General features: G+C 44.2%; 2 protein-coding genes across 4 annotated transcripts; one reads left to right on the plus strand and one right to left on the minus strand.

Moving 5' to 3' along the window:
- The first annotated feature begins 1,627 nt into the window (after nucleotides 1-1,627).
- LOC121571891 (large proline-rich protein BAG6-like) lies at nucleotides 1,628-19,331 on the plus strand. Of its 3 annotated transcripts, none has more exons than XM_045222042.1 (24): nucleotides 1,628-1,901; nucleotides 2,002-2,092; nucleotides 2,285-2,402; nucleotides 4,153-4,367; nucleotides 4,562-4,633; nucleotides 6,271-6,393; nucleotides 6,509-6,717; nucleotides 6,890-7,019; nucleotides 7,300-7,506; nucleotides 7,727-7,985; nucleotides 8,259-8,318; nucleotides 8,463-8,785; nucleotides 8,988-9,093; nucleotides 9,189-9,547; nucleotides 10,049-10,331; nucleotides 13,812-13,981; nucleotides 14,157-14,210; nucleotides 14,299-14,401; nucleotides 14,555-14,679; nucleotides 14,937-15,125; nucleotides 15,358-15,570; nucleotides 15,756-15,863; nucleotides 16,194-16,340; nucleotides 18,163-19,331. In XM_045222042.1, exons 2-24 carry the CDS (start codon nucleotides 2,012-2,014, stop codon nucleotides 18,259-18,261), a joined length of 3,753 nt encoding a protein of 1,250 aa, XP_045077977.1. In that variant the 5' UTR covers nucleotides 1,628-1,901; nucleotides 2,002-2,011; the 3' UTR covers nucleotides 18,262-19,331. The 3 variants fall into 3 exon arrangements, with proteins under 3 accessions (XP_045077977.1, XP_045077978.1, XP_041739609.1); XM_045222043.1 differs by having other exon boundaries at nucleotides 10,100-10,331; XM_041883675.2 differs by having other exon boundaries at nucleotides 2,005-2,092.
- Nucleotides 19,332-21,865: 2,534 nt separating this feature from the next.
- Nucleotides 21,866-25,985, minus strand: LOC121571892. The gene is made up of 7 exons (XM_041883676.1): nucleotides 25,791-25,985; nucleotides 24,334-24,574; nucleotides 23,470-24,192; nucleotides 23,284-23,372; nucleotides 22,948-23,148; nucleotides 22,720-22,789; nucleotides 21,866-22,578 (listed from the first exon to the last, which is right to left on the minus strand). The coding sequence occupies exons 2-7, from the start codon at nucleotides 24,430-24,432 to the stop codon at nucleotides 22,435-22,437; spliced, it is 1,326 nt and encodes a 441-aa protein (XP_041739610.1). The 5' UTR covers nucleotides 24,433-24,574; nucleotides 25,791-25,985; the 3' UTR covers nucleotides 21,866-22,434.
- Nucleotides 25,986-27,202: the final 1,217 nt, after the last annotated feature.

Here is a 27,202-nt window from a genome sequence, read left to right on the forward strand (position 1 = left end):
CTGAGGGAAGGAGGTTCTCACCCAAGATTTGACGGTACATGGCCCCGTCCATCGTCCCTTTGATGCGGTGAAGTTGTCCTGTCCCCTTAGCAGAAAAACACCCCCAAAGCATAATGTTTCCACCTCCATGTTTGACGGTGGGGATGGTGTTCTTGGGGTCATAGGCAGCATTCCTCCTCCTCCAAACACGGCGAGTTGAGTTGATGGCAAAGAGCTCCATTTTGGTCTCATCTGACCACAACACTTTCACCCAGTTCTCCTCTGAATCATTCAGATGTTCATTGGCAAACTTCAGATGGGCCTGTATATGTGCTTTCTTGAGCAGGGGGACCTTGCGGGCGCTGCAGGATTTCAGTCCTTCACGGCGTAGTGTGTTACCAATTGTTTTCTTGGTGACTATGGTCCCAGCTGCCTTGAGATCATTGACAAGATCCTCCCGTGTAGTTCTGGGCTGATTCAGTCAGTGATTTATTTAGAATTCAAGGCACACTTAACCAGCATGGCTACCACATCATTCTGCAGCAATATGCCATCCCATCTGGTTTGCGCTTAGTGGGACTATCATTTGTTTTTCAACAGGACAATGACCCAACACACCTCCAGACTGTGTAAGGGCTATTTTACCAAGAAGGAGAGTGATGGAGTGCTGCATCAGATGACCTGGCCTCCACAATCACCCGACCTCAAACCAATTGAGATTGTTTGGGATGAGTTGGACCGCAGAGTGAAGGAAAAGCAGCCAACAAGTGCTCAGCATATGTGGGAACTCCTTCAATACTGTTGGAAAAGCATTCCAGGTTAAGCTGGTTGAGAGAATGCCAAGAGTGTGCAAAGCTGTCATCAAGACAAATGGTGGCTACTTTGAAGAATCTAAAATATAAAATATATTTTGATTTGTATAACACTTTTTTGGTTACTTCATAGTTTTGATGTCTTCACTATTATTCTACAATGTAGAAAATAGTAAAAATAAAGAGAAACCCTGGAATGAGTAGCTGTGTCCAAACATTTGACGGGTACTGTATTTATATTTATCCATCTATGTAGTCAATGGTGACTTTCACTCCTCTCCAACCACCCTACACCTGGACTCATTTGAGAACACCATAAAGGTGAAAGCAATGTCTGTGGGATTTGTTCTCAATTGTCCAGTTATTTCCGATCTGTGCATATGGCCTCTTTTGTTCCCTCTGCTCTCACCCCCTCTTTACACAAGCTGAACATTGTGTTATGAAGGTAAGGTTAACATTGCGCCCATGGACACACACCAACTATCCTGTCTTCAGCTAAAAATAGGCAGGATTAAGCTCAACCTGAGATGAGAAAGAGGTGAAGGAGTGAGGGATGAAGAGGGTACACTGTGCTCCTAATCTAATTCCCAAGGGTCAGAGGAAGGAAGTAATGGTCTTGGAGAGAGAGAAAGAAAGAATGTTAGGAGGGTGAGTGTACATTAGACACACTGATGTTAAACTGCATCAGTAAACTGATAATTGGTACATTTTGTTTTCAAAGTCCACTGTACACAGTTATTGCTCTCTCTCACACACGCGCACAGACTCACACCAAAACAAACAGGCATTTAAAATGAACACTCGCGTTTTGTGCGTCATATGGGTCCTTGCACGACTAGATTGTGTCGCACTTTTTTTTAGAAACCATTCAACGGAATATGAACTGTAAATATTTGAAGTATAGACAAAGTAGCTAATTGCTCATTTCACCGACAGGGTATTCCGTTGGATACAGAGAAATTAACGGAATTGTCGTGCTTTGACATTGAACGAAGACAAATAAATTCTCCTCCGGGAGGTTAGCTGGCTTCGTGATAATTCCATTTGGATTAGCCAACTATGTTAGCAAACTAACAACAACCCCGATTCAAGTGAGATTACCCAAAACAGGTACAGTACTATTAACGATTTGGCTACCAATCGACTGTCTTCATGGGTGAACATTTTCTGGAGAAAGTACATTTGCTGACTGTATTTCTCTATGCTCTAGCAGAGAAACCATGGAGGAGTCAGCAAGTACCATAGAGGTCACTGTGAAGACCCTGGACTCCCAGAGCAGGAGCTACACTGTCCGCAGAGAGGTAGGCTGTGACTTCCTGTTGTTGTTGTTGTTGTTGTTGTCTGCTTCTGTCTTGGTCTGAAATCCAACTGAACATATCAGTTTGAATTCCAGGCTACTTCTATGTGGCATATATCTCGTACACTTATGAGAGGGAAATATATTTATTCAGCTCTGTACTAGCGATGCACTGAGCCTGCTATTTGTCCCTCAGTTGACAGTGAAGGAGTTCAAAGAACACATAGCTGCATCAGTGGAGATCCCAGTGGACAAGCAGAGACTAATCTACCAGGGCAGAGTGCTGCAGGACGAGACGACACTGAACGAATACAGTGAGTAAAAAAGCCACGAGACTACACTGAACGAATACAGTGAGTAAAAAAGCCACGAGACTACACTGAACGAATACAGTGAGTAAAAAAGCCAGCAACTATTCTAAGGACACTGTAAGTAATATACTACATACAGTGGCAAGAAAAAGTATGTGAACCCTTTGGAATTACCTGGATTTCTGCATAAATTGTTCATAAAATTTTGATCTGATCTTCATCTAAGTCACAACAATAGACAAACACAGTGGGCTTACACTAATAACACAAAAACAATTATACGTTTTCATGTCTTTATTGAACACACTGTAAACATTCACAGTGCAGAGTGGGAAAAGTATGTGAACCCTTGGATTTAATAACTGGTTGACCCTCCTTTGGCAGCAATAACCTCAACCAAATGTTTTCTGTAGTTGCGGATCAAACCTGCACAACAGTCAGGAGGAATTCTGGACCGTTCCTCTTTACAAAACTGTTTCAGTTCAGCAATATCCTTGGGATGTCTGGTCTCTGCAACATCATCTCAATCGGGTTGAGGTCAGGACTCTGACTGGGCCACTCCAGAAGGCGTATTTTCTTCTGTTGAAGCAATTCTATTGTTGATTTACTTCTGTGTTTTGGGTCGTTGCCCTGTTGCATCACCCAACTTCTGTTGAGCTTCAATTGGCGGTCAGATAGCCTTACATTCTCCTGCAAAATGTCTTGATAAACTTGGGAATTCATTTTTCCGTCTGATAGCAAGCTGGCCCTGAGGCAGCCTCAAACCATGATGCTCCCTCCACCATACTTTACAGTTGGGTTGAGGTTTTGATGTTGGTGTGCTGTGCCTTTTTTTCTCCACACATAGTATTGTGTGTTCCTTCCAAACAACTCAACTTTAGTTTAATCTGTCCACAGAATATTTTGCCAGTAGCGCTGTGAAACATCCAGGTGCTATTTTGCAAACTTCAGACGTGCAGTAATGTTTTTTTGGACAGCAGTGGCTTCTTCCGTGGTGTCCTCCCATGAACACCATTTTTGTTGAGTGTTTTACGTATCATAGACTCGTCAACAGAGATGTTAGCATGTTCCAGAGATTTCTGTAAGTCTTTAGCTGACACTCTAGGATTCTTCTTAACCTCATTGAGCATTCTGCGCTGTGCTCTTGCAGTCATCTTTGCAGGACGGCTATTCCTAGGGAGAGTAGCAACAGTGCTGAACTTTCTCCATTTATAGACAGTTTGTCTTACCGTGGACTGATGACAATCAAGGCTTTTAGAGATACTTTTGTAACCCTTTCCAGCTTTATGCAAGTCAACAATTTTTTATCTTAGGTCTTCTGAGATCTCTTTTGTTCGAGGCATGGTTCACATCAGGCAATGCTTCTTGTGAATAGCAAACTCACATTTTGTGAGTTTTTTTTTATAGGGCAGGGCAGCTCTAACCAACATCTCCAATATCGTCTCATTGATTGGACTCCAGGTTAGCTGACTCCTGATTCCAATTAGCTTTTGGAGAAGTCATTAGCCTAGGGGTTCACATACTTTTTCCAACCTACACTGTGAATGTTTAAACGATGTATTCAATATAGACAAGAAAAATATAATAATGTATGTGTTATTAGTTTAAGCAGACTGTGTTTGTCTATTGTTGTGACTTAGATGATCAGATCAAATTTTATGACTGATTTATGCAGAAATTAATTCTCTGTCCTCTCTCCTTCTCTTTCCTTCTCTCTCCTCCACTCTCATTCTCTCCTCCTATGTCCTCTCAGATGTGGCTGGTAAGGTGATCCACCTGGTGGAGCGTGCTCCTCCTCAGACCTCCCAGTCTGGCAGTGGGGGAGGAGGAGTGTCCTCAGGGGGAACAGAGGGAGGTGCCACCCCCTCCTCCTCCCAGGGAGGCCCCCAGGACCGCAACGGGAACAGCTACGTCATGCTGGGAACCTTTAACCTGCCCGTCAACATCATGGACCCCCAGCAGATACAGGTGAGTCAAGGTTGTGTGTTGGTGTGCAGCTGTTTCATAGTCTTTATTCAGAAAAAATATTGAGCACCTAAAAAATAAATTGAATCAAACCGTTTTAATGGGTACCTAATGTGTCTGTAGGATTAGTTGAGCGTCTAGATGAATTGAGTGTATTAACAGTGTAGTAATACAACTGTAATAACTTTCCTTGGCAGATGCAAGTGCAGCAGATGATGGCAGGAGTGGGAGAAGCAGGAAGGAATGCCAGAGTTGGCACCAGCACTGGAGTAAGTTTTCTTTATTACTGTCATATATATATACACACACACACACACACACACACACACACACACATACACAGTGCATTCGGAAGGTATTCAGACCCCTTGACTTTTTCCACATTTTGTTACGTTACAGCCTTATTCTAAAATGGATTAAATAAAACATTTTCCTCATCAATCTCCACACAATACCGCATAATGACAAAGCGAAAACAGGTTTTTAGACATTTTTGCAAATAAATAAATGAAATACCTTATTTACATAAGTATTCAGACCCTTTCCTATGAGACTCGAAGTTAAGCTCAGGTGCATCCTGTTTTCATTGATCATCCTTGAGATGTTTCTACAACTTGATTGCGGTCCACCTGTGGTAAATGTATTTGATTGGACATGATTTGGAAAGGCACACCTGTCTATATAAGGTCCCACAGTTGACAGTGCATGTCAGAGCAAAAACCAAGCCATGAGGTCGAAGGAATTGTCCGTAGAGCTCCGAGACAGGATTGTGTCGAGGCACAGATCTGGGGAAGGGTACCAAAAAAAGTCTGCAGCATTGAAGGTTCTTAAATGGAAGAAGTTTGGAACCACCAAGACTCTTCCTAGAGCTGGCCACTCGGCCAAACTGAGCAATTGGGGGAGAAGGGCCTTGGTCAGGGAGGTGACCAAGAACCCGATGGTCACTCTGACAGAGCTCCAGAGTTCCTCTGTGGAGATGAGAGAACCTTCCAGAAGGACAACCACCTCTGCAGCACTCCACCAATCAGGCCTTTATGATAGAGTGGCCAGACGGAAGCCACTCCTCAGTAAAAAGGCACATGACAGCCCGCTTGGAGTTTGCCAAAAGGCACCTAAAGGACTCTCAGACCATGAGAAACAAGATTCTCTGGTCTGATGAAACCAAGATTGAACTCTTTGACCTGAATGGCAAGTGTCACGTCTGGGGGAAACCTGGCACCCATCCCTACGATGAAGCATGGTGGTGGCAGCATCAAGCTGTGGGGATGATTTTCAGCGGCAGGGACTGGGAGACTAGTCAGGATCAAGGGAAAGATGAACGGAGCAAAGTACAGAGAGATCCTTGATGAAAACCTCCTCCAGAGCACTCAGGACTTCAGACTGGGGCCAAGGTTCACCTGCCAACAGGACAACGACCCTAAGCACACAGCCAAGACAATGCAGGAGTGGCTTCGGGACAAGTGTCTGAATGTCCTTGTGGCCCAGCCAGAACCCAGACTTGAACCTGAGTAAAAATCCCTGGAGAGACCTGAAAATAGCTTCAGAGGATCTGCAGAGAAGAATGGGAGAAACTCCCAAAATACAGGTGTGCCAAGCTTGTAGCGTCATACCCAAGAAGACTCAAGGCTGTAATCGCTGCCAAAGGTGCTTCAACAAAGTACTGAGTGAAGGGTCTGAATATTTATGTGATATTTCAATGTTTTTAAAAAAAATGTATACATTTGCAAAAACATCTTAACCAGTTTTTTCTTTGTCATTATGGGGTATTGTGTTTGATTGTTTTTTCCCCTCATCAATTTAATCAATTTTAGAATAAGGCTGTAACATAACAATATGTGGAAAAAGTAATGCACACATACCCTAATAGTAATATATACAGTATGTTAATGATCTGTCTTGTTTGTAGAGCAACGGCTCAGTAGATGTGCATATCAACGTTGACCAATCAGTGCAGAGCGAGCCCAGGATGAGGCTGCAATTGGCTGAGAACTTGCTAAGGGAGACCCAGTCTCTGATCCACAGACTGGAGGTACAGTTACAACTCACATACTATGCTATGTTATGCTATGCTATTATTCTATACTATACAGAAATCTATTTTCAGTGCCTAGTTGACCTTTTAGACAACATGTTTGTGTTTGCAGGGTCAGCCCAGTGGTGTGCCATCTCAAGCTGAGCCGGAGACATCTCAGTCCACCTCCTCTTCCTCCTCCTCCTCCTCATCCTCTTCCGCTACAGCTGCCACTGCAGGAGCAGCCCAGCCTATGGACACCTCCCCTCCTGCACCTGATCCACCACCTCCCCCTCCCACCTCCTCCAGCCAGACAGAAGGACCACCCCACTCCGGGCCCAAGTAAGTGCTCAGGAGGGCACAGCGTAGCAAAGCATAAAAAAAAAAAAAGGAACATTAAAATGTGTTTCAAATAGAATCAAAACGCTTTCTGCTGTTTCATGCCTACTGAACACGTACCTCTTAATCTCTCTCTTCTCTCTCTCTCTGCCTCCTCCACTCCCTCCCTTCCCAGCCACCCCAGCCCAGCAGCGCTAGTGGAGGTGTTGTCGGAGGTGAGGAGGGTGGAGGAGAGGCTTCGTCCCTTCATAGAGAGAACTCACTCCATCCTGGGGGCTGCCACTTCAGCAGACTACAACAACAACGTAAACACTACAACTCCATAATATTCAGTTGCACAGCAACAAGCAACACATCATCACACTGTTTTTACTTCAAACTTAAACTCCTGTTACATATTCGTCCTTTAAATGTAATGGTGTCCATGAGAAGAAAAGTTACATCATAAACTGCGCCGCAGAGTATAGTGAGTCTTTTTGAATAGATCAGTCACAGTGCTGTTTTGCATGAGTGAAATGGAGCCCCAAACAGACTTGAATAAACCACATGTGAATCAATCACAACATTGTTCTTCTGTCGTCACAGACCCAGGAGAGAGAGGAGGACCAGCACGTTCTCAACCTGGTCGGGGAGTCTCTCCGTCTCCTTGGCAACACCCTGGTTGCCCTTAGTGACCTGCGTTGTAACCTGGCCACTCCTCCCCCCCGTCACCTCCACGTGGTTCGGCCCATGTCCCACTACGGCTCCCCCGTCCTGCTGCAGGGTGGTATGCCACATCAAATCCCCATACCGGTAGGTCACTGTGTGGAGAGTTTCTTCCACATATACTCACAGCAATTTTGGTATTTTAGTACCAGGTTCTAAAACTAAACCTCACTGGTTGGTGGATTCAAATTCTAATCACCAGCCATTCATACTTTTTACCAGCATTTAGCTGTTGCTCTTTTCAAATTTAAGTTTGTACATGCACACCATTTTCTTGGGATGTTATTAACTTGACTTGTGTCTTCAGATAAACCTTGGAAACTTAGGAAACCTGGGGAACCTCGGAAACTTGGGAACCACAGTGACCATGACGTCCAATGGGAGGCATGCAGCCGAGGGCCAGGCCCAACCCTCTCAGGCTCCTGGCCAATCAGAGGGCCAGACCCCGCCTCCACAGCCCAACGCAGGCAATCAGCAGCCAAGTCAGGGCCAGGGGGCTCCACATGTCATCAGAATCACCCACCAGACCATGGAGCCTGTGGTAATGATGCAGATGAACCTGGATGGTGAGGAAGGGGCCACATTTGTTATTTTCTCTCACTCTTGCTCTTGGCTCATCTTGGAGTTGTCATGCCCTAACAGTGTCTCTCATGCGTACCAAATAATCAGTACATTAGATAATCATTCCAATCCGAGAGAGACCTAGTCATTGTTGATCTCCTATAGGAAACCTTATAGGTGTGTTGGAGGAGAGCTGGAGTGGAGCAAAAGCTTGCATACCCAGTATGCATATTCAGAGTTGTAAGGTAATGTATTCTCCCTGGTTGTCTCTCCATTAGATTCTGGCAGCGGCCCTCAGGTCCAAGGACAACAGATCCCCATGGGTACTGGACAGCCTGGTGAGTGCTTTTGACCCTACATCACGCTATGTTCTCTATGGTGTATACACCAGACCCCTATACCACAGTCTCTCAACCACCAGTCCCTGGGATGTTGCTGACTGTTTTATCAAGTATTTATCTCTGTGCTCTCTCAATCTGAAGGTGCTACTCCGGTCCACATCGCAGGCCTTCCTCCAGAGTTCATGCAGGCCATCGTCCACCAGATCTCTCAGCAGGCTGCTGCCATGGCAACTGCTGCCGCCACGGGTCACCCCGGGCAACCAGGAGCAGGTGTCCCCGGGACCACCCCCAGCTCTGACCCCTCTGCCCCCCCTCACCCTCACGGCCCTCTGCCCCCTGGAGCCAGGGTGGTGATCACGCGCCCCTCCTTCTCCCCCCACATCCCCCAGCCTGTGGGCACCAGGGGCACCACCATCAACCTCAGGGCTTCAGTGCCCCTTGCTGGTGGGCAACAGAACCTTCAGGTGAGGAGAGGAGAGGCAGAGATGGAGAAGTCTGTGAGGAACGACTTTGGTCTCTTATGTGCTTGTGCTGTTGTACGTCGGCAGGGGTGGCCAATCCTCCTGGAGAGCTACTGGGTGTGCAGACTTTTGTTCCGGCCCTGCTCTAACACACCTGATTCAACTAATCAACTGATCTCTTCCTCCATTTATTCTCTTCTTCCAGGGCACACCTCTGGCTCCCTCTCCCCTAACTCAGATGATCAGTGGTCTGGTTGGACAGCTACTGATGCCTGGGCAACAGATGCCTGGGCAGATGCCTGGACAGCAAGGTGAGTGATTGATTATTGTATTGGGTGAATGATGGGTTTTATTTTGTAGCGTTCAAAGAAAATGGACAATGAATCAGAAGTCTTCTTTTTCCCAGTTCCTCCAGGTGACCAGACATCTACCAGCTCCTCATCTGCCTCCCACTCCTTCTCTTTCTCCACCTCCTCCTCTTCATCATCTTCTGCGTCCTCCTCCTTCTCATCCTCCAATCCCGTCCCTCCCCACCCCTCCTGTGGGGCGAACACCTCTGGCCAGACCACCACCCACACCACCAACACCACTTCCATGGGCCAGCCACCGGAGGGGGTCGCCGAGGCCAACCTAGCCCAACTCCTGGGCTCCCTGTTGGGTGGAGCAGGTGGGCCAGGAACCCCTGGTTCTGGACCTAACCCACACATCACTGTGACCGTACCTGGAGTCCCAGGGTTCTTCCAGGGAATGTCAGACTTCATCCAGGTGAGAGATTAAATTATTGAACCCTATTGGTAACTTTTTGTTAACTCTTATAATCAATGTGACTGAAAAGTAACTCTTAGGTAATAATCATGTAATTTCTCTGTTATTACGCTGTAATAGAAGTTGAAGTAGTCATAATTAGAAGAAGTTGTCATAATTGTTGAAGTTGTACTTAGTAGAAGTTGAAGTTGTCGTAATTAGTAGAAGTTGTCATAATTAGTTGAAGTTGTTGTAATTAGTAGAAGTCGAAGTTGTCGTAATTAGTAGAAGTTGTCATAATTAGTTGAAATTGTCGTAATTAGTCAGTTGTCGTAATTAGTAGAAGTTGTCGTAATTAGTCAGTTGTCGTAATTAGTAGAAGTTGTCGTAATTAGTCGAAGTTGTCGTAATTAGTCGAAGTTGAAGTAGTCACAATTAGTAGAAATAAACTCCAGACAACTAGATGACTGTGCAACAAAGTGTCACCCAGTAGTTACCCAATAGTTCCTCTCCCATTTCTAGGCTAACCAACCCATCTTCTCCCGACCCTCACCCGCACCCCCACCCGGCCAGGAGCCTCCCCCTGGCCAAGGCACCCCTGCCCCCCCTCCCCAGGCGGCCCCTGGGGGTGGAGTGGACCCATCCCTGAGCCCGGAGCTGTTCACAGGTATTGTCCAGGGGGTCCTCTCCACCATGATGGGGTCTCTGGGGGCTCCGCAGGGGAACGGGGAGAGCATCGCTCAGTTTATCCAGAGACTGTCTCAGACCACCAACCTCTTCACACCTGGATCTGGGGACGCTCTCGGTGAGTCACTGACAAAAGTAAAAACCTAACACTTGCACTTGCACTCGCACTCATACGCATACTTGTCCTTTCTTACTAGCACAGAAAAGATTCAATGGCTTACTATTTCGATGGTTTTACTTGCAATAATCGGGATATGTGGTTGCCTTTTATTTAAATTGAATGCTCTTATTGTAAGCGGCTGCCAAATGACTAGAATATACACTACCAGTCAAAAGTTTGGACACACCTAATAATTCCAGGGTTTTTCTTTATTTTTACTATTTTCTACATTGTAGAATAATAGTGAAGACATCAAAACTATGAACTAACACATATGGAATCATATAGTAACAAAGAAAGTGTTAAACAAATCAAAATATATTTTATATTTGAGATTCTTCAAAATAACCACCCTTTGCCTTGATGACAGCTTTGCGCACTCTTGGCATTTTCTCAACCAGCTTCACCTGGAATGCTTTTCCAACAGTCTTGAAGGAGTTCCCACATATGCTGAGCACTTGTTGGCTGCTTTTCCTTCACTCTGCAGTCCGACTCATCCCAAACCATCTCAATTCGGTTGAGGTCAGGGGATTGTGGAGGCCAGGTCATCTGATGCAGCACTCCATCACTCTCCTTCTTGGTAAAATAGCCCTTACACAGCGTGGAGGTGTGTTGGGTCATTGTCCTGTTGAAAAACAAATGATAGTCCCACTAAGCGCAAACCAGATGGGATGGCGTATCACTGTAGAATGCTGTGGTAGCCATGCTGGTTAAGTGTGCCTTGAATTCTAAATAAATCACTGACAGTGTCACCAGCAAAGCACCCCCACACCATAACACCTCCTCCTCCATGCTTTATGGTGGGAAATACACATGCGGAGATCATCCGTTCACCCACACCGTGTCTCACAAAGCCACGGCGGTTGGAACTAAAAATCTCAAATTTGGACTCCAGACCAAAGGACAAATTTCCACCTGTCTAATGTCCATTGCTCGTGTTTATTGGCCCAAGCAAGTCTCTTCTTCATATTGGTGTCCTTTAGTAGGGGTTTCTTGGCAGCAATTCGACCATGAAGGCCTGATTCCCACAGTCTCCTCTGAACAGTTGATGTTGAGATGTGTTCACTTGAACTCTGTGAAGCATTTATTTGGGCTGCATTTTCTAATGAACGTATCCTCTGCAGCAGCGGTAACTCTGGGTCTTCCATTCCTGTGGCGGTCCTCATGAGAGCCAGTTTCATCATAGCGCTTGATTGTTTTTGCGACTGCACTTGAAGAAACTTTCAAAGTTCTTGAAATGTTTTCCGTATTGACTGACCTTCATGTCTTAAAGTAATGATGAACTGTTGTTTCTCTTTGCTTATTTGAGCTGTTCTTGCCATAATATGGACTTGGTCTTTTACCAAATAGGGCTATCTTCTGTATACCCCCCCCTACCTTGTCACAACACAACTGATTGGCTCAAATGCATTAATTTGTGGAATTTATTTCCTTCTTAACTTTTAAGAAGGCACACGTGTTAATTGAAATGCATTCCAGGTGACTATCTCATGAAGCTGGTTGAGAGAATGCCAATAGTGTGCAAAGCTGTCATCAAGGCAAAGGGTGGCTATTTGAAGAATCTCAAATATAAAATATATATTGATTTGTTTAACACAACTTTTGACTGGTAGTGTAAATGTAAAAAAAAAAGGGCAAAGGGTCTAAATACTTATGTAAATAAGGGATTTCTGTTTTTTATTTTGAATACATTTGCAAAAATGTCTAAAAACCTGTTTTTGCTTTGTCATTATGGGGTATTTTTATTCATTTAATCAATTTTAGAATAAGGCCGTAACGTAAAAAAACCGTAGAAAACGTCAAGGGGTCTGAATACTTTCCGAAGGCACTGTATGTATGTATGTATGTATGTATGTATGTATGTACAGTTGAAGTCAGAAGTTTACATACACTTAGGTTGGAGTCATTAAAACTCGTTTTTCAACCACTCCACAAATGTCTTGTTAACAAACTAAAGTCGGTTAGGACATCTACTTTGTGCATGACACAAGTAATTTTTCCAACAATTGTTTACAGACAGATTATTTCACTTATAATTCACTGTATCACAATTCCAGTGGGTGAGAAGTTTACATACACTAAATTGACTGTGCCTTTAAACAGCTTGGAAAATTCCAGAAAATTATGTCATGGCTTTAGAAGCTTCTGATAGGCTAATTGACATCATTTGAGTCAATTGGAGGTGTACCTGTGGATGTATTTCAAGGCCTACCTTCAAACTCAGTGCCTCTTTGCTTGACATCATGGGAAAATCAAAAGAAATCAGCCAAGACCTCAGAATTTTTTTTTGTAGACCTCCACAAGTCTGGTTCATCCTTGGGAGCAATTTCCAAACCTTGTGAAGATGCTGGAGGAAACGGGTACAAAAGTATCTATATCCACAGTAAAACGAGTCCTATATCGACATAACCTGAAAGGCCGCTCAGCAAGGAAGAAGCCACTGCTCCAAAACCGCCATAAAAAAGCCTACTACGGTTTGCAAGTGCACATGGGGACAGAGATTGTACTTTTTGGAGAAATGTCCTCTGGTCTGATGAAACAAAAATAGAACTGTTTGGCCATAATGACCATCGTTATGTTTGGAGGAAATAGGGGGAAACTTGCAAGCCGAAGAACACCATCCCAACCGTGAAGCATGGGGTGGCAGCATCATGCTGTGCGGGTGCTTTGCTGCAGGAGGGACTGGTGCACTTCACAAAATAGATGGAAGGAAAATGATGTGGATATATTGAAGTAACATCTCAAGACATCAGTCAGGAAGTTAAAGCTTGGTCGCAAATGGGTCTTCCAAATGGACAACGACCCCAAGCATACTTCCAAAATTGTGGCAAAATGGCTTAAGGACAACAGTCAAGGTATTGGAGTGGCCATCACAAAGCCCTGACCTCAATCCTATAGAACATTTGTGGGCAGAACTGAAAAAGCGTGTGCGAGCAAGGAGGCCTACAAACCTGACTCAGTTACACCAGTTCTGTCAGGAGTAATGGGCCAAAATTCACCCAACTTATTGTGGGAAGCTTGTGGAAGGCTACCCGAAACGTTTGACCCAAGTTAAACAATTTAAAGGCAACGGTACCAAATACTAATTGAGTGTATGTACATTTCTGACACACTGGGAATGTGGTGAAAGAAATAAAAGCTGAAAAAAATAATTCTCTCTACTATTATTATGACATTTCACATTCTTAAAATAAAGTGGTGATCCTAACTGACCTAAGACAGGGAATTTTTACTAGGATTAAATGTCAGGAATTGTGAAAAACTGAGTTTAAATGTATTTGGCTAAGGTGTATGTAAACGTCCGACTTCAACTGTAGAAACCTACACCTGACCTGATGGTGTGCCTTGCCATCTGTGATAGCGTTCTTGGAAAAGTGAAAGAAGACCAAAATGTCTTAGTTTTTGCAGAACATATTCTTTGACCTCATCTCTCTGCAGGGTTCTTTGGGGACTTGTTGTCCCTGGTGTGTCACAGTTTCTCCATGGTGGACATGGTGTTGTTAATGCATGGTAACGCCCAGCCCCTCAGCCGGATCCAGCCCCAGCTCACAGACTTCTTCAACCAGCACTACCTGCAGGGTCAAGAGCCTACTGATGCCAATATCAACGTGAGTACCTCTGCTCTACTGCCAGCTGCTGTTTTGTTGAGAATCATGACATGAAATTGGCACAGTATTCTCTCCATTTGCAGTGAACTTTATTAAGACCAATGTTTTTGGCTTTTCACCTCAAAGAGTGTGTGCTTGAAATTTAGAAACTGAAACCACTGTTTTGTCTTTTCAGGCAGCATCTGTAGACCTCATCAATGGTCTGGAGGAGTACATAGCAGAGAGCTTTGTAAGTAGAGAGCTTTTGTCTCTGACTATTAAATTGTCACAATATGTTGATAATATTGTAATAATACTGTACCTTGTCTCTCTCTCAGGCCACAGTGACAGTGAGAGAGGGAGTGGACATAATTCAGACCAACATCTCTTTCCTTAGACAGCAGTTCACCCGCATGGCCACGCACATCCTACGCTGCACAGGTAAAACACACAAACCCCTTGTGTATAATACAGCTTTTCTATACTGGGTCCTATGCATTGTTACCAAACTGGTTCACCGGACTACTGTCAACCCTAGTCTAGTACCTAACAGCAGCATGACTGTAAATCTGTTGCTCCTCTCTACCTCTGCAGACCAAACGTTTGGCCCCCGCCTGCTCCTGCTCTGCACCCAGGGTCTGTTTGAGTGTCTGGCTCTCAACCTGTACTGTCTCCGAGGGGAACAGAGGGCTCTCACCCAAGTCATCAACCACCGCATCGTTAGTACACTCCTCTACACTACTCTATCCACTCTATTATTTATAGACTTGAGTGTTTCCCAACCCGGTCCTCAGGACCCATAGCCGGTCCACATATATTTTCCCATCTCAGGACAAACTAGTTGCTAAACTAGTCAATGAATGAATCTGTTGAATCCCATTGTATCTGGTAGGTTAGGCTGTGGGATGAGTCCTGGTATATCTGCTTGGTGTGTATGACGTAAAGCTCTGTACATGTTTTCTCTCTATGTCCACAGAGGAGGATGTCAGCAGAGGTCAACCCCAGCCTGGTCAACTGGCTGACCAGTATGATGACCATGAGACTCCACATTATCCTGGAGCACAACCCAGTCACTGAGGACCACATCCAGCACTATGTCATCCACACACGGAGAGCAGAGCCTGAGGCACAGGCTGGACAGCAGACAGACACACAGAATGTGGAGGTGAGTGATTGTGTGTGTGTGTGTGTGGTCACAGTCTTTCCAGGTGTTATCTGAGGGTTATAAGGACACTGCATGCTTGGCCTCACCTAGAAAGACATGTGGTAATTCCAGGAAATCAGCGAGGAACACAAAGTTCAGACAGCTTTGAGGACATGGTTATCTTTGTCTTCATACAGTACAGCTAACCTTAGTTAACCTTAGTTAACCTTAGTTAACCTACTCTCATCTCTAGATGGATGAAGGTCTGTCCCCGGCCCCGGCCACCACAGCAGAGGAGGCCATGGCTTCATCAGGGGACAGACAAGAGGTCGGAGCATCCCCCGGGGTGACCACCCCCTCGCGGAGAGCATCGTCAGGGGACACCAGAGGAGCTGTTGCCATAGCAGCAGGAGGAAGGGAGGAGTCTGGAGGAGACATGGAGCCCTGGGCAGCTGCAGTGCCCCCTGTAAGGACATGGGACCTATGCTTTATTGTTTAGGGGTTAAGTGCCTTGCTCAAGGGCACAATTACAGGATATTTCTTCTAGGATACCTAGAATTACACCAGATGATTTCCTGGGGTTTGATCTTGTGACTATTCGGTTACAGGCCCAGCTGTTTAACCACTGAGCTGTGTGTTTGTGTTCATCAGGAGTGGGTTCCCATCATCAGACACGACATGCTGTCTCAGAGGAAGATAAAGGCTCAGCCCCCTCTGTCTGATGCATATCTCCACGGGATGCCTGCCAAGAGGAGGAAGGTGAGCTGTCCATCTGGTTAGAAACCTAATGAGAGCCAGCTTGCCATTGTAAATTATAATTATTTGTCATGAGGATGCTATGCCCATTAAGTAGTACCGGGCTAAGGAATATTCTCAACGGAAATGCCTAGTCTGTATACCTGGTTATTCTAACAGTGTTTCTATAGGAAGTGAGAGTCAAACATTTTGATACGGAAGAGGAGAATTATAATTTATCATTGGACAATTTTGTGTAATACCTCCCAATTTCAAAACATATTATTCTCCTGTTTCGTGATTACTGAACACAGCTCGGGTTAGTGTTGACCTGTTGTTATCCCCTTCTCACAGACCCACCAGGGTGAGGGACCTCACCTGTCCCTGTCTGAGGCAGTGAGCCGGGCGGCCCGGGCTGCAGGAGTCAGACCTGTCACTACCCCAGACAGCCTCCAGGGGGAACTAGATGAGCCAGAGCTGCAGGAGGCCTACCAAGAACAGGTAAACTACGGCCAGTGTTGCTTTCTGGAGGATGCAACGTCATCCCTAATCCAATCACATATACAGTGCATTCAAGAAGTATTCAAACCCCTTAACTTTTTCTACATTTTGTTACATTACAGCCTTACTCTAATTATTTTTTTTATTTTTTATGACCTCATCAATCTACACACAATTCCCATAATGACGAAGCAAAAACTGAAATATCATATTTACATAAGTATTCAGACCCTTTACTCAGTACTTTGTTGAAGCACCTTTGACAGCGATTACAGCCTCGAGTCTTCTTGGGTATGAAGGTACAAGCTTGGCACACCTGTATTTGGGGAGTTTCTCCCATTCTTTTCTGCAGATCCTCTCAAGCACTGTCAGGTTGGATGGGGAGCGTTGCTGCACAGCTATTTTCAGGTCTCTCCAGAGATGTTCGATCGGGTTCAAGTCCGGGCTCTGGCTGGGCCACTCAAGGACATTCAGAGACTTGTCCCGAAGCCACTCCTGCGTTGTCTTGGCTTTGTGCTTAGGGTCGTTGTCCTGTTGGAAGGTGCACCTTCGCACCAGTCTGATGTCCTGAGCGCTCTGGAGCAGGTTTTCATCAAGGATCTCTTTGTACTTTGCTCCGTTCACCTTTCCCTCTATCCTGACGAGTCTCCCAGTCACTGCCGCTGAAAAACATCCCCACAGCATGATGCTGCCACCACCATGCTTCACTGTAGGGATGGTGCCAGGTTTCACCCAGACATGACGCTTGGCATTCAGGCCAAAGAGTTCAATCTTAGTTTCATCAGACCAGAGAACCTTGTTTCTCATGGTCTGAGAGTCCTTTAGGTGCCTTTTGGCAAACTCCAAGCGGGCTGTCATGTGCCTTTTAATGAGGAGTGGCTTCCGTCTGGCCACTCTACCATAAAGGCCTGATTGGTGGAGTGCTGCAGAGATGGTTGTCCTTCTGGAAGGTTCTCCCATCTCCACAGAGGAACTCTGGAGCTCTGTCAGAGTGACCATCGGGTTCTTGGTCACCTCCCTGACCAAGGCCCTTCTCCCCCGATTGCTCAGTTTTTTTACGAGTCTGAATTTTTATTGAAAAAGTCAAGGGTTTGGCCGGGCGTCTTGGTGATTCCAAACTTCTTCCATTTAAGAATGATGGAGACCACTGTGTTCAGTGCAACATAATTTTTTTGGTACCCTTCCCCAGATCTGTGCCTCGACACAATCCTGTTTCGGAGCTCTACGGACAATTCCTTCGACCTCATGGCTTGGTATTTGCTCTAACATGCACTGTCAACTGTGGGACCTTATATAGACAGGTGTGTGCCTTTCCAAATTATGTCCAATCAATTGAATTTACCACAGGTGGACTCCAATCAAGTTGTAGAAACATCTCAAGGATGATCAATGTAAACAGGATGCACCTGAGCTCAATCTCGAGTCTGATAGCAAAGGGTCTGAATACTTATGTAAATAAGGTATTTCTGTTTTTTATTTTTAATAGATTTGTAAACATTTCTAAAAAGCTGTTTTTGCTATGTCATTATGGGTATTGTGTGTAGATTTGATGAGGAAATATTTTTATTGAATCAATTTTATGAGTAAGGTTGTAAAGTAACAAAATGTGGAAAAAGTCAAGGGGTCTGAATACTTTCTGAATGCACTGTACATTAGTAATAACCTCAAGGTAAGGGAGGAACAGCGGAAGCATTTCAAAAGTATAAACCCAAACATCTTTTTTTGGCTCACATTCACTCTGAAACAGCAGGGTGAACGAGACTTTAAAGCATGGCAAGATGAGACTGACCGGCCCTAACCTTGACTCATATGTTTGTCTCAGGTGAGGAGTGACATCAGGGAGAGAGTGAGAGATGACCCAGACTTCAGCTCCCAGCGTTTCCCCAACACACACCGGGCCTTCTCTCTAGACGACTCCTAAATATTATTGGTCCTCAGGCCTGTCAACCACCCCATCTAGCCAATCACAGTTTTCTCCATGGATAACTCCTAATCTGATTGGTCACCACACCTGTCAATAACCCCATCTAGCCAATCACTTACAAGCATGATGTATCCAGGGGTGTGTTCATCATCATGCATCTCAACATCACGTCAACAACATTTCACGAATGTCAGCTCTATTCGTGAAATGTTGATCTTCAACATTCTGTAACGTGCCCCAGATTCCATTCTGCAACATTCCCTGTGGGTCTGTCATGTCCAGTGAAGAACAAAGAGAAAAGAAAACACAAGAGACTTGACTTGCATAAACCCTGCTTTCTCATTGAGCTACCATGGAAAATGCCACTTATTTAAAACCGAGAAGAGCTTTACAACCGTTCTGTCATCTATCAATGGAAAATGTCAGTCTCAGTGTGGTATCTCTGCTAAAGCACCGCTTTCTCAATCCAACAAACTCATTTCTAACTGGTTGTCATCATCTGTATGTCCGGTTGTCCTTATAAGGCTTTGATGTAACTTGTAAATTAGCACAAATTGTACATTGTATTAAGAACGTGATGTAATAATATTCGAGTGGTAATGCAACAGCTATTCCATGTTAGGTTAATAAAGTAACGAAAACCTTCCGTAGGCTCTTTTTTTGTGGGGGGTGGGGGGTGCGTTTAGCCTGGTATCCCGCCTAGACGTGAAAGAAGCACAGATTCTAAATGTTGACTGGCCTACATCTTTACGTATTTCCTTTCAGAACAGAGAGGATGGTAGCGGTTTAGGTGTTATGGGTGATTGCAATGTCATCAGTGACATTTTGTGTCTAGCTATTTTAAAGTGAGTGTGAATACGGGGCTCAATGGTGTTTTAGCCATAATTATGTTCAGTCGTAATAATAACTGCCATAATCAAGACCATGATAAAGATAAGCCTCGTTTTATGCCATTGTATTTCTTTCTAGGTGACCACGGCTATCATTTCTAGAACCTGACTGTTGTAAAAAGTTGAATGCTATGTAACTTGTGAACATTGCTTTAAAATAAATTGTCAATGTAGAAATGCTATGGAAAATTCCTCTTGAGAAACCACACACACTCCTACACTGTAGGGCTAACTTTGTGAAATAAGGGATTTTTAAAATATATTTTGTCAACGATTGACTGACTGAGCATTCGGCTCTTGCTGAAATGCCTCAAAATCTTGCAGAAATGTAGATAAGATTTGAAGTTGTTGTCAGATACAGTGAGGGGAAAAAAGTATTTGATCCCCTGCTGATTTTGTACGTTTGCCCACTGACAAAGACATGATCAGTCTATAATTTTAATGGTAGGTTTATTTGAACAGTGCGAGACAGAATAACAACAAAATCCAGAAAAACGCATGTCAAAAATGTTATAAATTGATTTGCATTTTAATGAGGGAAATAAGTATTTGACCCCTCTGCAAAACATTACTTAGTACTTGGTGGCAAAACCCTTGTTGGCAATCACAGAGGTCAGATGTTTCTTGTAGTTGGCCACCAGGTTTGCACACATCTCAGGAGGGATTTTGTTCCACTCCTCTTTGCAGATCTTCTCCAAGTCATTAAGGTTTCGAGGCTGACGTTTGGAAACTCGAACCTTCAGCTCCCTCCACAGATTTTCTATGGGATTAAGGTCTGGAGACTGGCTAGGCCACTCCAGGACCTTAATGTGCTTCTTCTTGAGCCACTCCTTTGTTGCCTTGGCCGTGTGTTTTGGGTCATTGTCATGCTGGAATACCCATCCACGACCCATTTTCAATGCCCTGGCTGAGGGAAGCAGATACACATGTATAATCACTAGATTGTTTTATTCACACATACATAGCCAGGTTTCACACAAGATGTTGGGTTATTGCAAAAAACATTTGAGTAAAATCTGAAACGATTCATTGTCATTTTTTTTACTGATTGAATTTTACTGATACTATAGTTTTAGGTAACACTTTACTTGAAGGGGATAAAACCTTCATGAAAGCGGTCGTAACAACTTTACAAGTGTTTCAGTATCATTCATAACAAACTTCATAACTTATTTCTTTATTCCATGTCATTCATGAGGTGTTATGAATGCCTTATGTATGCCCCCTCAAAGTAAAGTGTTATTGAGTATTACAGGTAGTGCTAGATCTAACACATGGCATGCTTTGTCACAGTTTAAGAAAGCACATGTATTGTAGTCTCAAACACACACATTATCATGTTGTTGAGTGAAACATATTGTAGCAATGATGCAGAGGAAGCTTGAGTCGCATTCTGATGACACGTACAGGTACTCAATATTCTACACGTACTTCTTTTTAACTTATAATAACCATTAAATTATAAGTCAACTGTCATTCCAGTCAAGAGTATAGTTTACGAGCCACTTGTTTTCCATTCAGAAAATAACAAAGGAGAAGTGTCTGTCCCAAACAGGCTATTCACATATTTTCAGCAACCTGACTCCAGAGTCCTATATACACTATATATACAAAAGTATGTGGACACCCCTTAAATTAGTGGATTCGGCTATTTCAGCTACACCCGTTGCTGACAGGTGTATAAAATCGAGCACACCGCCATGCAATCCCCATAGACAAACATTGGCAGTAGAATGGTCTTACTGAAGAGCTCAGTGACTTTCAACGTGGCACCGTCATAGGATGGCACCTTTCCAACAAGTCAGTTCGTCAAATGTCTGCCCTGCTAGAGCTTCCCCTGTCAACTGTAAGTGCTGTTATTGTGGAGTGGAAACGTCTAGGAGCAACAACGTCTCAGCCGCGAAGTGGTAAGCCACACAAGCTCACAGAATGTGACCGCCGAGTGCTGAAGTGCCTTCCCAGAAGAGTGGAGACTGTTATAGCAGCAAAGGGGGACCAACTCCATATTAATGCCCATGATTTTGGAATGAGATGTTCGACGAGCAGGTGTCCACATACTTTTGGTCATGTAGTGTATGTCATGCAACTGTGTTGCAGTGTCAGGGACATGAACCCTGGTTGACCTGAGGTCAGGTCAAACATTAACTGCAGGCCAGGCAGTCTGCAGGTGTCTCCTCTCCCTGACAGCCAGTTAGCCATCCAACATGGAAGGACCATAGCTGTTTCCAACCAAGCTAGGAATGGGGTTGTGAGTCACAAAGGTACATCAATGAGGACATGAGATTTAAGGCTCTTCAAAATAAGAGTCTTATGAGATTGACATGTACACTTCAAAATAAGTTAGTACAGGGACAGAGACAGACATACAACATCATGCATTCGTATTAGTATCCATGTGGCATAAAGCAACCTATTTAAATGACTTTCCACTAGCACACAGAGATCAGAGGGCCTGTTAGAACAAGGCCCACATTGAGTCATGGTGGGAGGCCATAGATAATAGCCGGGCCAACTGGCTATATAGAATGGGGTCTAATCTCTTCATATAAAGACCCCTGGCCTCAATACAGGGTTCCATTGGTTTCTTGGGCTGTGCCAACTGTTACATCAGCAATGCATTCCCCAGTGACAAATGTGTGCCCAGTTCCCAGGCATACTTGACTGCCCCATAGGCTGAGGACACATGAAACACAGAATGACTGATTCCAATAAATATTTAATCAATTTAACTTTAATACTAATCGGGCATTCATTATTTTTTAACATTGCTTCTTTCTTTTTTTTGTGCATTTAACAGTGTCTTTGTGTAATGCAGTGAAAATAGGTTTGTCCAATAATATATGCCATTTAGCAGACGCTTTTATGAGCAGCAGGCTATGTACAGTGGGAGGGTATAGGCCCAGAGAGCGGGTCAACATCACACAAGCAGTCACTCAGTGCTGTGCGATCATTTGTTTGTGCGTTAACAAGGTATTGATCAAGGTACCAACTCGACTTATTGGATAAACTGAAGTTCTGGATTGCATATAAACTAAAATAGTAGCGGCTATTCTATTGCTGTGGGAGTCCAGAGAGAGAACGGTTTTGGAAAGTAATATATATTTTTTTATAATAATGTTTTAGAGCAGGCGTACAATAGGGGGGGATTGTACAGGTGATCAGGGATAAACATGTTTTCTTCTCGACAACATTGATTGCATGTTTCCCTCTCTCTCTCCGTTACTCCTCTCATGGTACACACATGCTCCTTTCTCCAGAGCCTCCTTTCTCTCTGTCTCTCTCAGTCTCGGCCCTGTCGGAGGGAGGAAAGCAGGGGGGGCAGGAGGTTGAGGGCTGGCCGGTGCTCCTGGACCCCCAGGGCCACAAGGGCCCCCGCTAACAGAGTGGTCACCCTGGGCAAGATAGGTGGCTGGGCCTTCATCACCTGGAGGAAGACAGGAAAACAATACTCAGCAAGTTTGAGGTGATCAGTTTAGGCAAGGCAGAGAATCTGATGATATTTCTCAGCAATTTATAGGCATGTCTATTTCAGTCAGATGAGACAGTACACAACAGGGACACTCACTTTTTCCACTTTGTGACAGTGTATGAGTCCATCATGGCCAAGGTAGAAGGTAGAGAATGCATCATATGACCTGTTGAAAGACTGTGTTTACTAGTGTATGAATGATCAAAGATAATTAACAGTGAAGAGGAACACTGACCAGAAACACTATCCATTCCAATACCAAATCAATACATTTCTATCTGAACATTGTGTTAAGATGAACAGATCCCAGCCAGGTTTCTGTACCTGTAGAGGTCAGTTTTGTCCTTGCGGTAGAATCTCAGCAGCAGAGAGAGGAAGGGCAGTCCTCTGACCCTCCACCTGGCCTTGATGGTCCCATCCTCTGGGTGCTTAGTCAGTTTCAGTACCTCTAACCGGGCCTCAGCATAGTAACAGAGACACAGCAGCCTCCACAGAGACAGGCTCAGCTGGTACAGAACTCTGCCCCTAGAGGATAGATAGACACGGTATAACTGTATTATAATGTAGACCTATTATGGGGGTGTAAATGTGTGTAGTTACATATGTATAAATATCAGGGTTCGGGAAACTGCTATTGAGTAGCCAGAAAGTAGCATTTACCTGGTCTTGGCATTTAGAATACAGTTGACGAACTCGATATCATTTGTGTACATGGTGTAGTCATGACTCTTCACAAAGAAACTAGAAAGCTGCAAATCAAACAAATGATAATCAATACTAATAACTAAATAGCAGTGTATGCCATCAAACAGACATCTTAAACAAACCCCTCTTCTCCTCTCTTACCTCAATCCTCAGCTTTTCATACATCAAGGCCAGTTTCTCCTCATCCTCCCTCCCTCTATCGCTGTGACCCCCCTCCACTGTCTCTCTCTCTGAGTAGCTACTATTCAGAGAGGTGTGGAGCAACAGCGACAACTCTTTCTCTAGTCCAATCATATGGCCCGATTTGTCCCCGTAACCAGGTAACGGCTCCATCCCAGGACAGTGGAAGCAGTAAAACCTGGATCCATACATAAATGGAGCGGGACATCCTTCTGCCTCAAACAGGCTTCGGAACGATCCTCTCTCCCTCTTTTCAGTCTCTCCCTCGTTCATCGTCTTGGAACCCGCCTGAACCTTTGTCGTCCCAATGCTGATGTCGTCCTCTCGGCTCCCGTCCACAGTGGTCATGGGGAAGAGGAACTCCACAGGCCTACTGAGTCCTCCCGGAGCCAGGAGCTCGCCTAGTTTAGTATGCCCAAACAGAGGCACCTCCACCAGGGTGTGCTGGTCATCACACTCCCCAGGGACGGGCCGCACCAGCACACACAGGCTGACAGTCTCTTCCCAGTCCTCATCCAGGCCCAGGGGCCTCCGGCTGCGGGGTTGGCCCTGGCTGGCATGGTGGAAGGGGTGTGACAGGGCCGGCTGCTTGATCTTCTGATACCTCAGACTGTTGGGGGGAACCAGGGCCCATGACGCGCTGCTGAGAGACCGAATCTGTCCACTCCACTGCACATCCAGCGCCTGCAAATTCACATAGGACAAGTAAAGATTTTCCATAAGGTGCTCTTATACAGCCTGGTCCCAGATCTATTACAGATCTGGATCCAGCCTTGCTCTTATCCAAATATTTAATGAATGTAGGCCTGTCTGTCAAGACAATACCTGAGCAAGTCTCCAGCACTGTTGCTTGACTGGTTGCCTGTTGCTATGGCTCCTCACACCCCCCACCCACAAGGTGAGGCCCCCTCTACACGCAGCCATTCACGACAGGGGGTAGGGTGTAACCCCAGTCACCAGGGGCAGGGGACACCCCAGACAGTCACCAGACCACCATGCCACAGCCACCCCAAGGAAGGACCAGCTCTTTATCTTCTTGGTCCCCCCTCGATCCCAAATAAGAAACCTAGATAAAGAGAAAGGGGGGCAGTTGAGGGTGTACAGTTATTTTTAGACCATCATCTCAATGATATGTCCATATGATGATGTGGCCTGGTGTGTGCATGTGTAGGCTACTCAAGGAACAGTTGTGAGTTCATCCGTAGGTTGCTAGGCTGTAAATCAAGACCTATATGACCTTTATACTACTGTCATTCACTGCCATGCCAGACAGGCATACATACGGTACGCATAACACATACATGTATGCCTATACCATGACGAAGGACAGATCTAGCATCCATGAAATTTCACAGATAGCATTTGAAAGTGAAAACAAAATCCCCAAATTCTATTGAGATAATATTGCCATATGGAAGAGAACTTCAATGAGGTGGGAATTATTCAAGACACATTTTGAGATGTCCCTGGAGTTTGAGTGGTTAAACCTCAGATTCAGTATTTGACTAAGTTTCCTTTTAAACTTTTACACAAATTAACATTAAATCGACACAACAAACACCGTCTTGGAAGTGCTCATCTAGGAGCAATAGATTTGAAGCAGGTCGGTCCTCTTCTACTTTGAAGTTTGACCCACCCCACTTGAAATATATTTTGGAGCGCGAAAAATACATGCCAGTAGCACATGACAGCGAGCAGTGGAAACAGCAAACCACAAGATCGTAATTGCTACTCAGACGTCTTTCAAATAAGACAGTCCTTTGGTACATTTGAACTCGACAACCACCCATAACTATAGCAGCGTCTATCGTGACGTTTCTAATATAACTTTAGAACCGTGATGTTGATACATGACATACAAATACCGTACATAGGTGACACTGCAGTGTAACGTTTGTCATTAAGACAATCGATATTCACTAATGATTACAGAGGCAGAATAAACTGCAATCAGTTTATGGCAGCTACAATATTATACAATACTATGATGTAACATTTCCCATTCTAGACTTCATTAACGTTAACTGACTTTCAACCTTTGGTAACCCAGTGGATTGGTTGGACGATTGACACAATCTTGCAGACACAACCAGAAACAAGTGAACCATGCATCAACTTTGATGTTGATATGTATGGAAATACATAATTGATTGACGAATATAGGGACCCATCAATCTAGTTATAAAACGCACGCTAACGTTCTATAACTCGCTAGTCAGTTGATAAGCTAGCGGCAAGATCACCATGATTAGCTAACGTTAGCTAGTAGCTAGCATGAATACCTGTGTCAGAAGCGAATTGGATCGAAATTGCGATGAGTCAGTTTGGCAATGACCAGATAGTGAGATGATAATCCTCCAAGTCAGGTGTTTTACTTTTGATTTCCCACGTAATGTTACGAAATTGGAAGTTATCAAACGTTACACAAATGTCATTCTATCTCCCAATGTCCTTGTCCAGCAGCAACACGCCTCACGCAAGCGTAGGAACGTTTCTAGAAGAAGAAAAAAACGTCAACACGTCATACACCGGCTTAGCGCTGATTGGTGGAGAATGCATATTTCCTTAGATGTAGAATGAATATCGCTATCAGTCGTAATCAATAAAAGTTATACAATCATTACATTATAGGCAAGAATATATATATATATATATATATATATATATATATTATTTTTTTTAAATCGAAGTTGCTGTAAAAAATATTGTAGGTATTTTTCATGACTACCTTCTTCAGCTACTTTTTTTATTAAACTTTTTCAATCAATTTTGTGAGAAAAATATATAATTATTTAATACTTATCCTATCCATTGAACAAAATTATTATTTCACTATCTATAGCTTTTTTTGCTCACAAGAGACTGCAATTCTGTGACAAACCTACTGGTGGAGCTGTGAAATATTGCTTCACTATCAGCTGTCAATCGGCTACTGAAACTCGGTGGTGCCAAAGATGATGGATATACTGACAAGATACTTGTGTCTCCACCGTAACAATGGGAGTCGTTGTCCATAACGCCTCTCGGCGGGCTGTCTAGCGCCCCCCTTTACTTTCTTTGGATTGGTGGATACATGTCATTGTTTTAATACTTTTTTACATTATTCGATTAGGGTTGTTGACGTCAACGGCCTGTATTCAATGTAGAGAGTGGCAGAATACCTGACCACTGTGACTGACTCAAGATTAAGGAAAGCTTTGACTATGTACAGACTCTGTGAGCATAGCCTTGCTATTGAGAGAGGCCGCAGTAGGCAGACCTGGCTCTCAAGAGAAGACAGGCTATATACAAAATGAGGTGGAAAATGAGCTGCACTTCCTGACCTTCTGCCAAATGTATGACCATATAAGAGACACATATTTCCCTCAGATTACACAGACCCACAAAGAATTTGAAAAAAATATCAAATTTTGATAAACTCCCATATATATTAGGTGAAATACCACAGTGTGCCATCACAGCAGCAAGATTTGTGACCTGTTACCAGAAGAAAAGGGCAACCAGTGAAGAACAAACACCATTGTAAATACAATCCCTCTGTACTTTAACTATTTGCACAACTTTGTAACACTGTACATAGCCATAATATGACATTTGAAATGTCTCTATTCCTCTGAAACTGAGTGTAATATTTACTGTTCATTTTTTATTGTTTATTTGACTTTTATTCATCTATTTCACTAGCTTTGGCAAT

This window comes from Coregonus clupeaformis, chromosome 8 (assembly GCF_020615455.1).
Source record: "Coregonus clupeaformis isolate EN_2021a chromosome 8, ASM2061545v1, whole genome shotgun sequence".
Taxonomy (NCBI): Eukaryota; Metazoa; Chordata; class Actinopteri; order Salmoniformes; family Salmonidae; genus Coregonus; species Coregonus clupeaformis.

Bases quoted from the DNA above. Each gene is read 5' to 3' on its own strand.
- LOC121571891 (XM_045222042.1), top strand. From the start codon at position 2,012: ATGGAGGAGTCAGCAAGTACCATAGAGGTCACTGTGAAGACCCTGGAC. The intron at 2,403-4,152 runs GTGAGTAAAAAA...ATGTCCTCTCAG, and splicing joins GACGACACTGAACGAATACA to ATGTGGCTGGTAAGGTGATC. The intron at 8,786-8,987 runs GTGAGGAGAGGA...CTCTTCTTCCAG, and splicing joins GTGGGCAACAGAACCTTCAG to GGCACACCTCTGGCTCCCTC.
- LOC121571892 (XM_041883676.1), bottom strand. From the start codon at position 24,432: ATGGCTGCGTGTAGAGGGGGCCTCACCTTGTGGGTGGGGGGTGTGAGG. The intron at 24,193-24,333 runs GTATTGTCTTGA...GTGAATTTGCAG, and splicing joins AGTGCTGGAGACTTGCTCAG to GCGCTGGATGTGCAGTGGAG. The intron at 22,790-22,947 runs GTACAGAAACCT...GTCTTTCAACAG, and splicing joins GACAAAACTGACCTCTACAG to GTCATATGATGCATTCTCTA.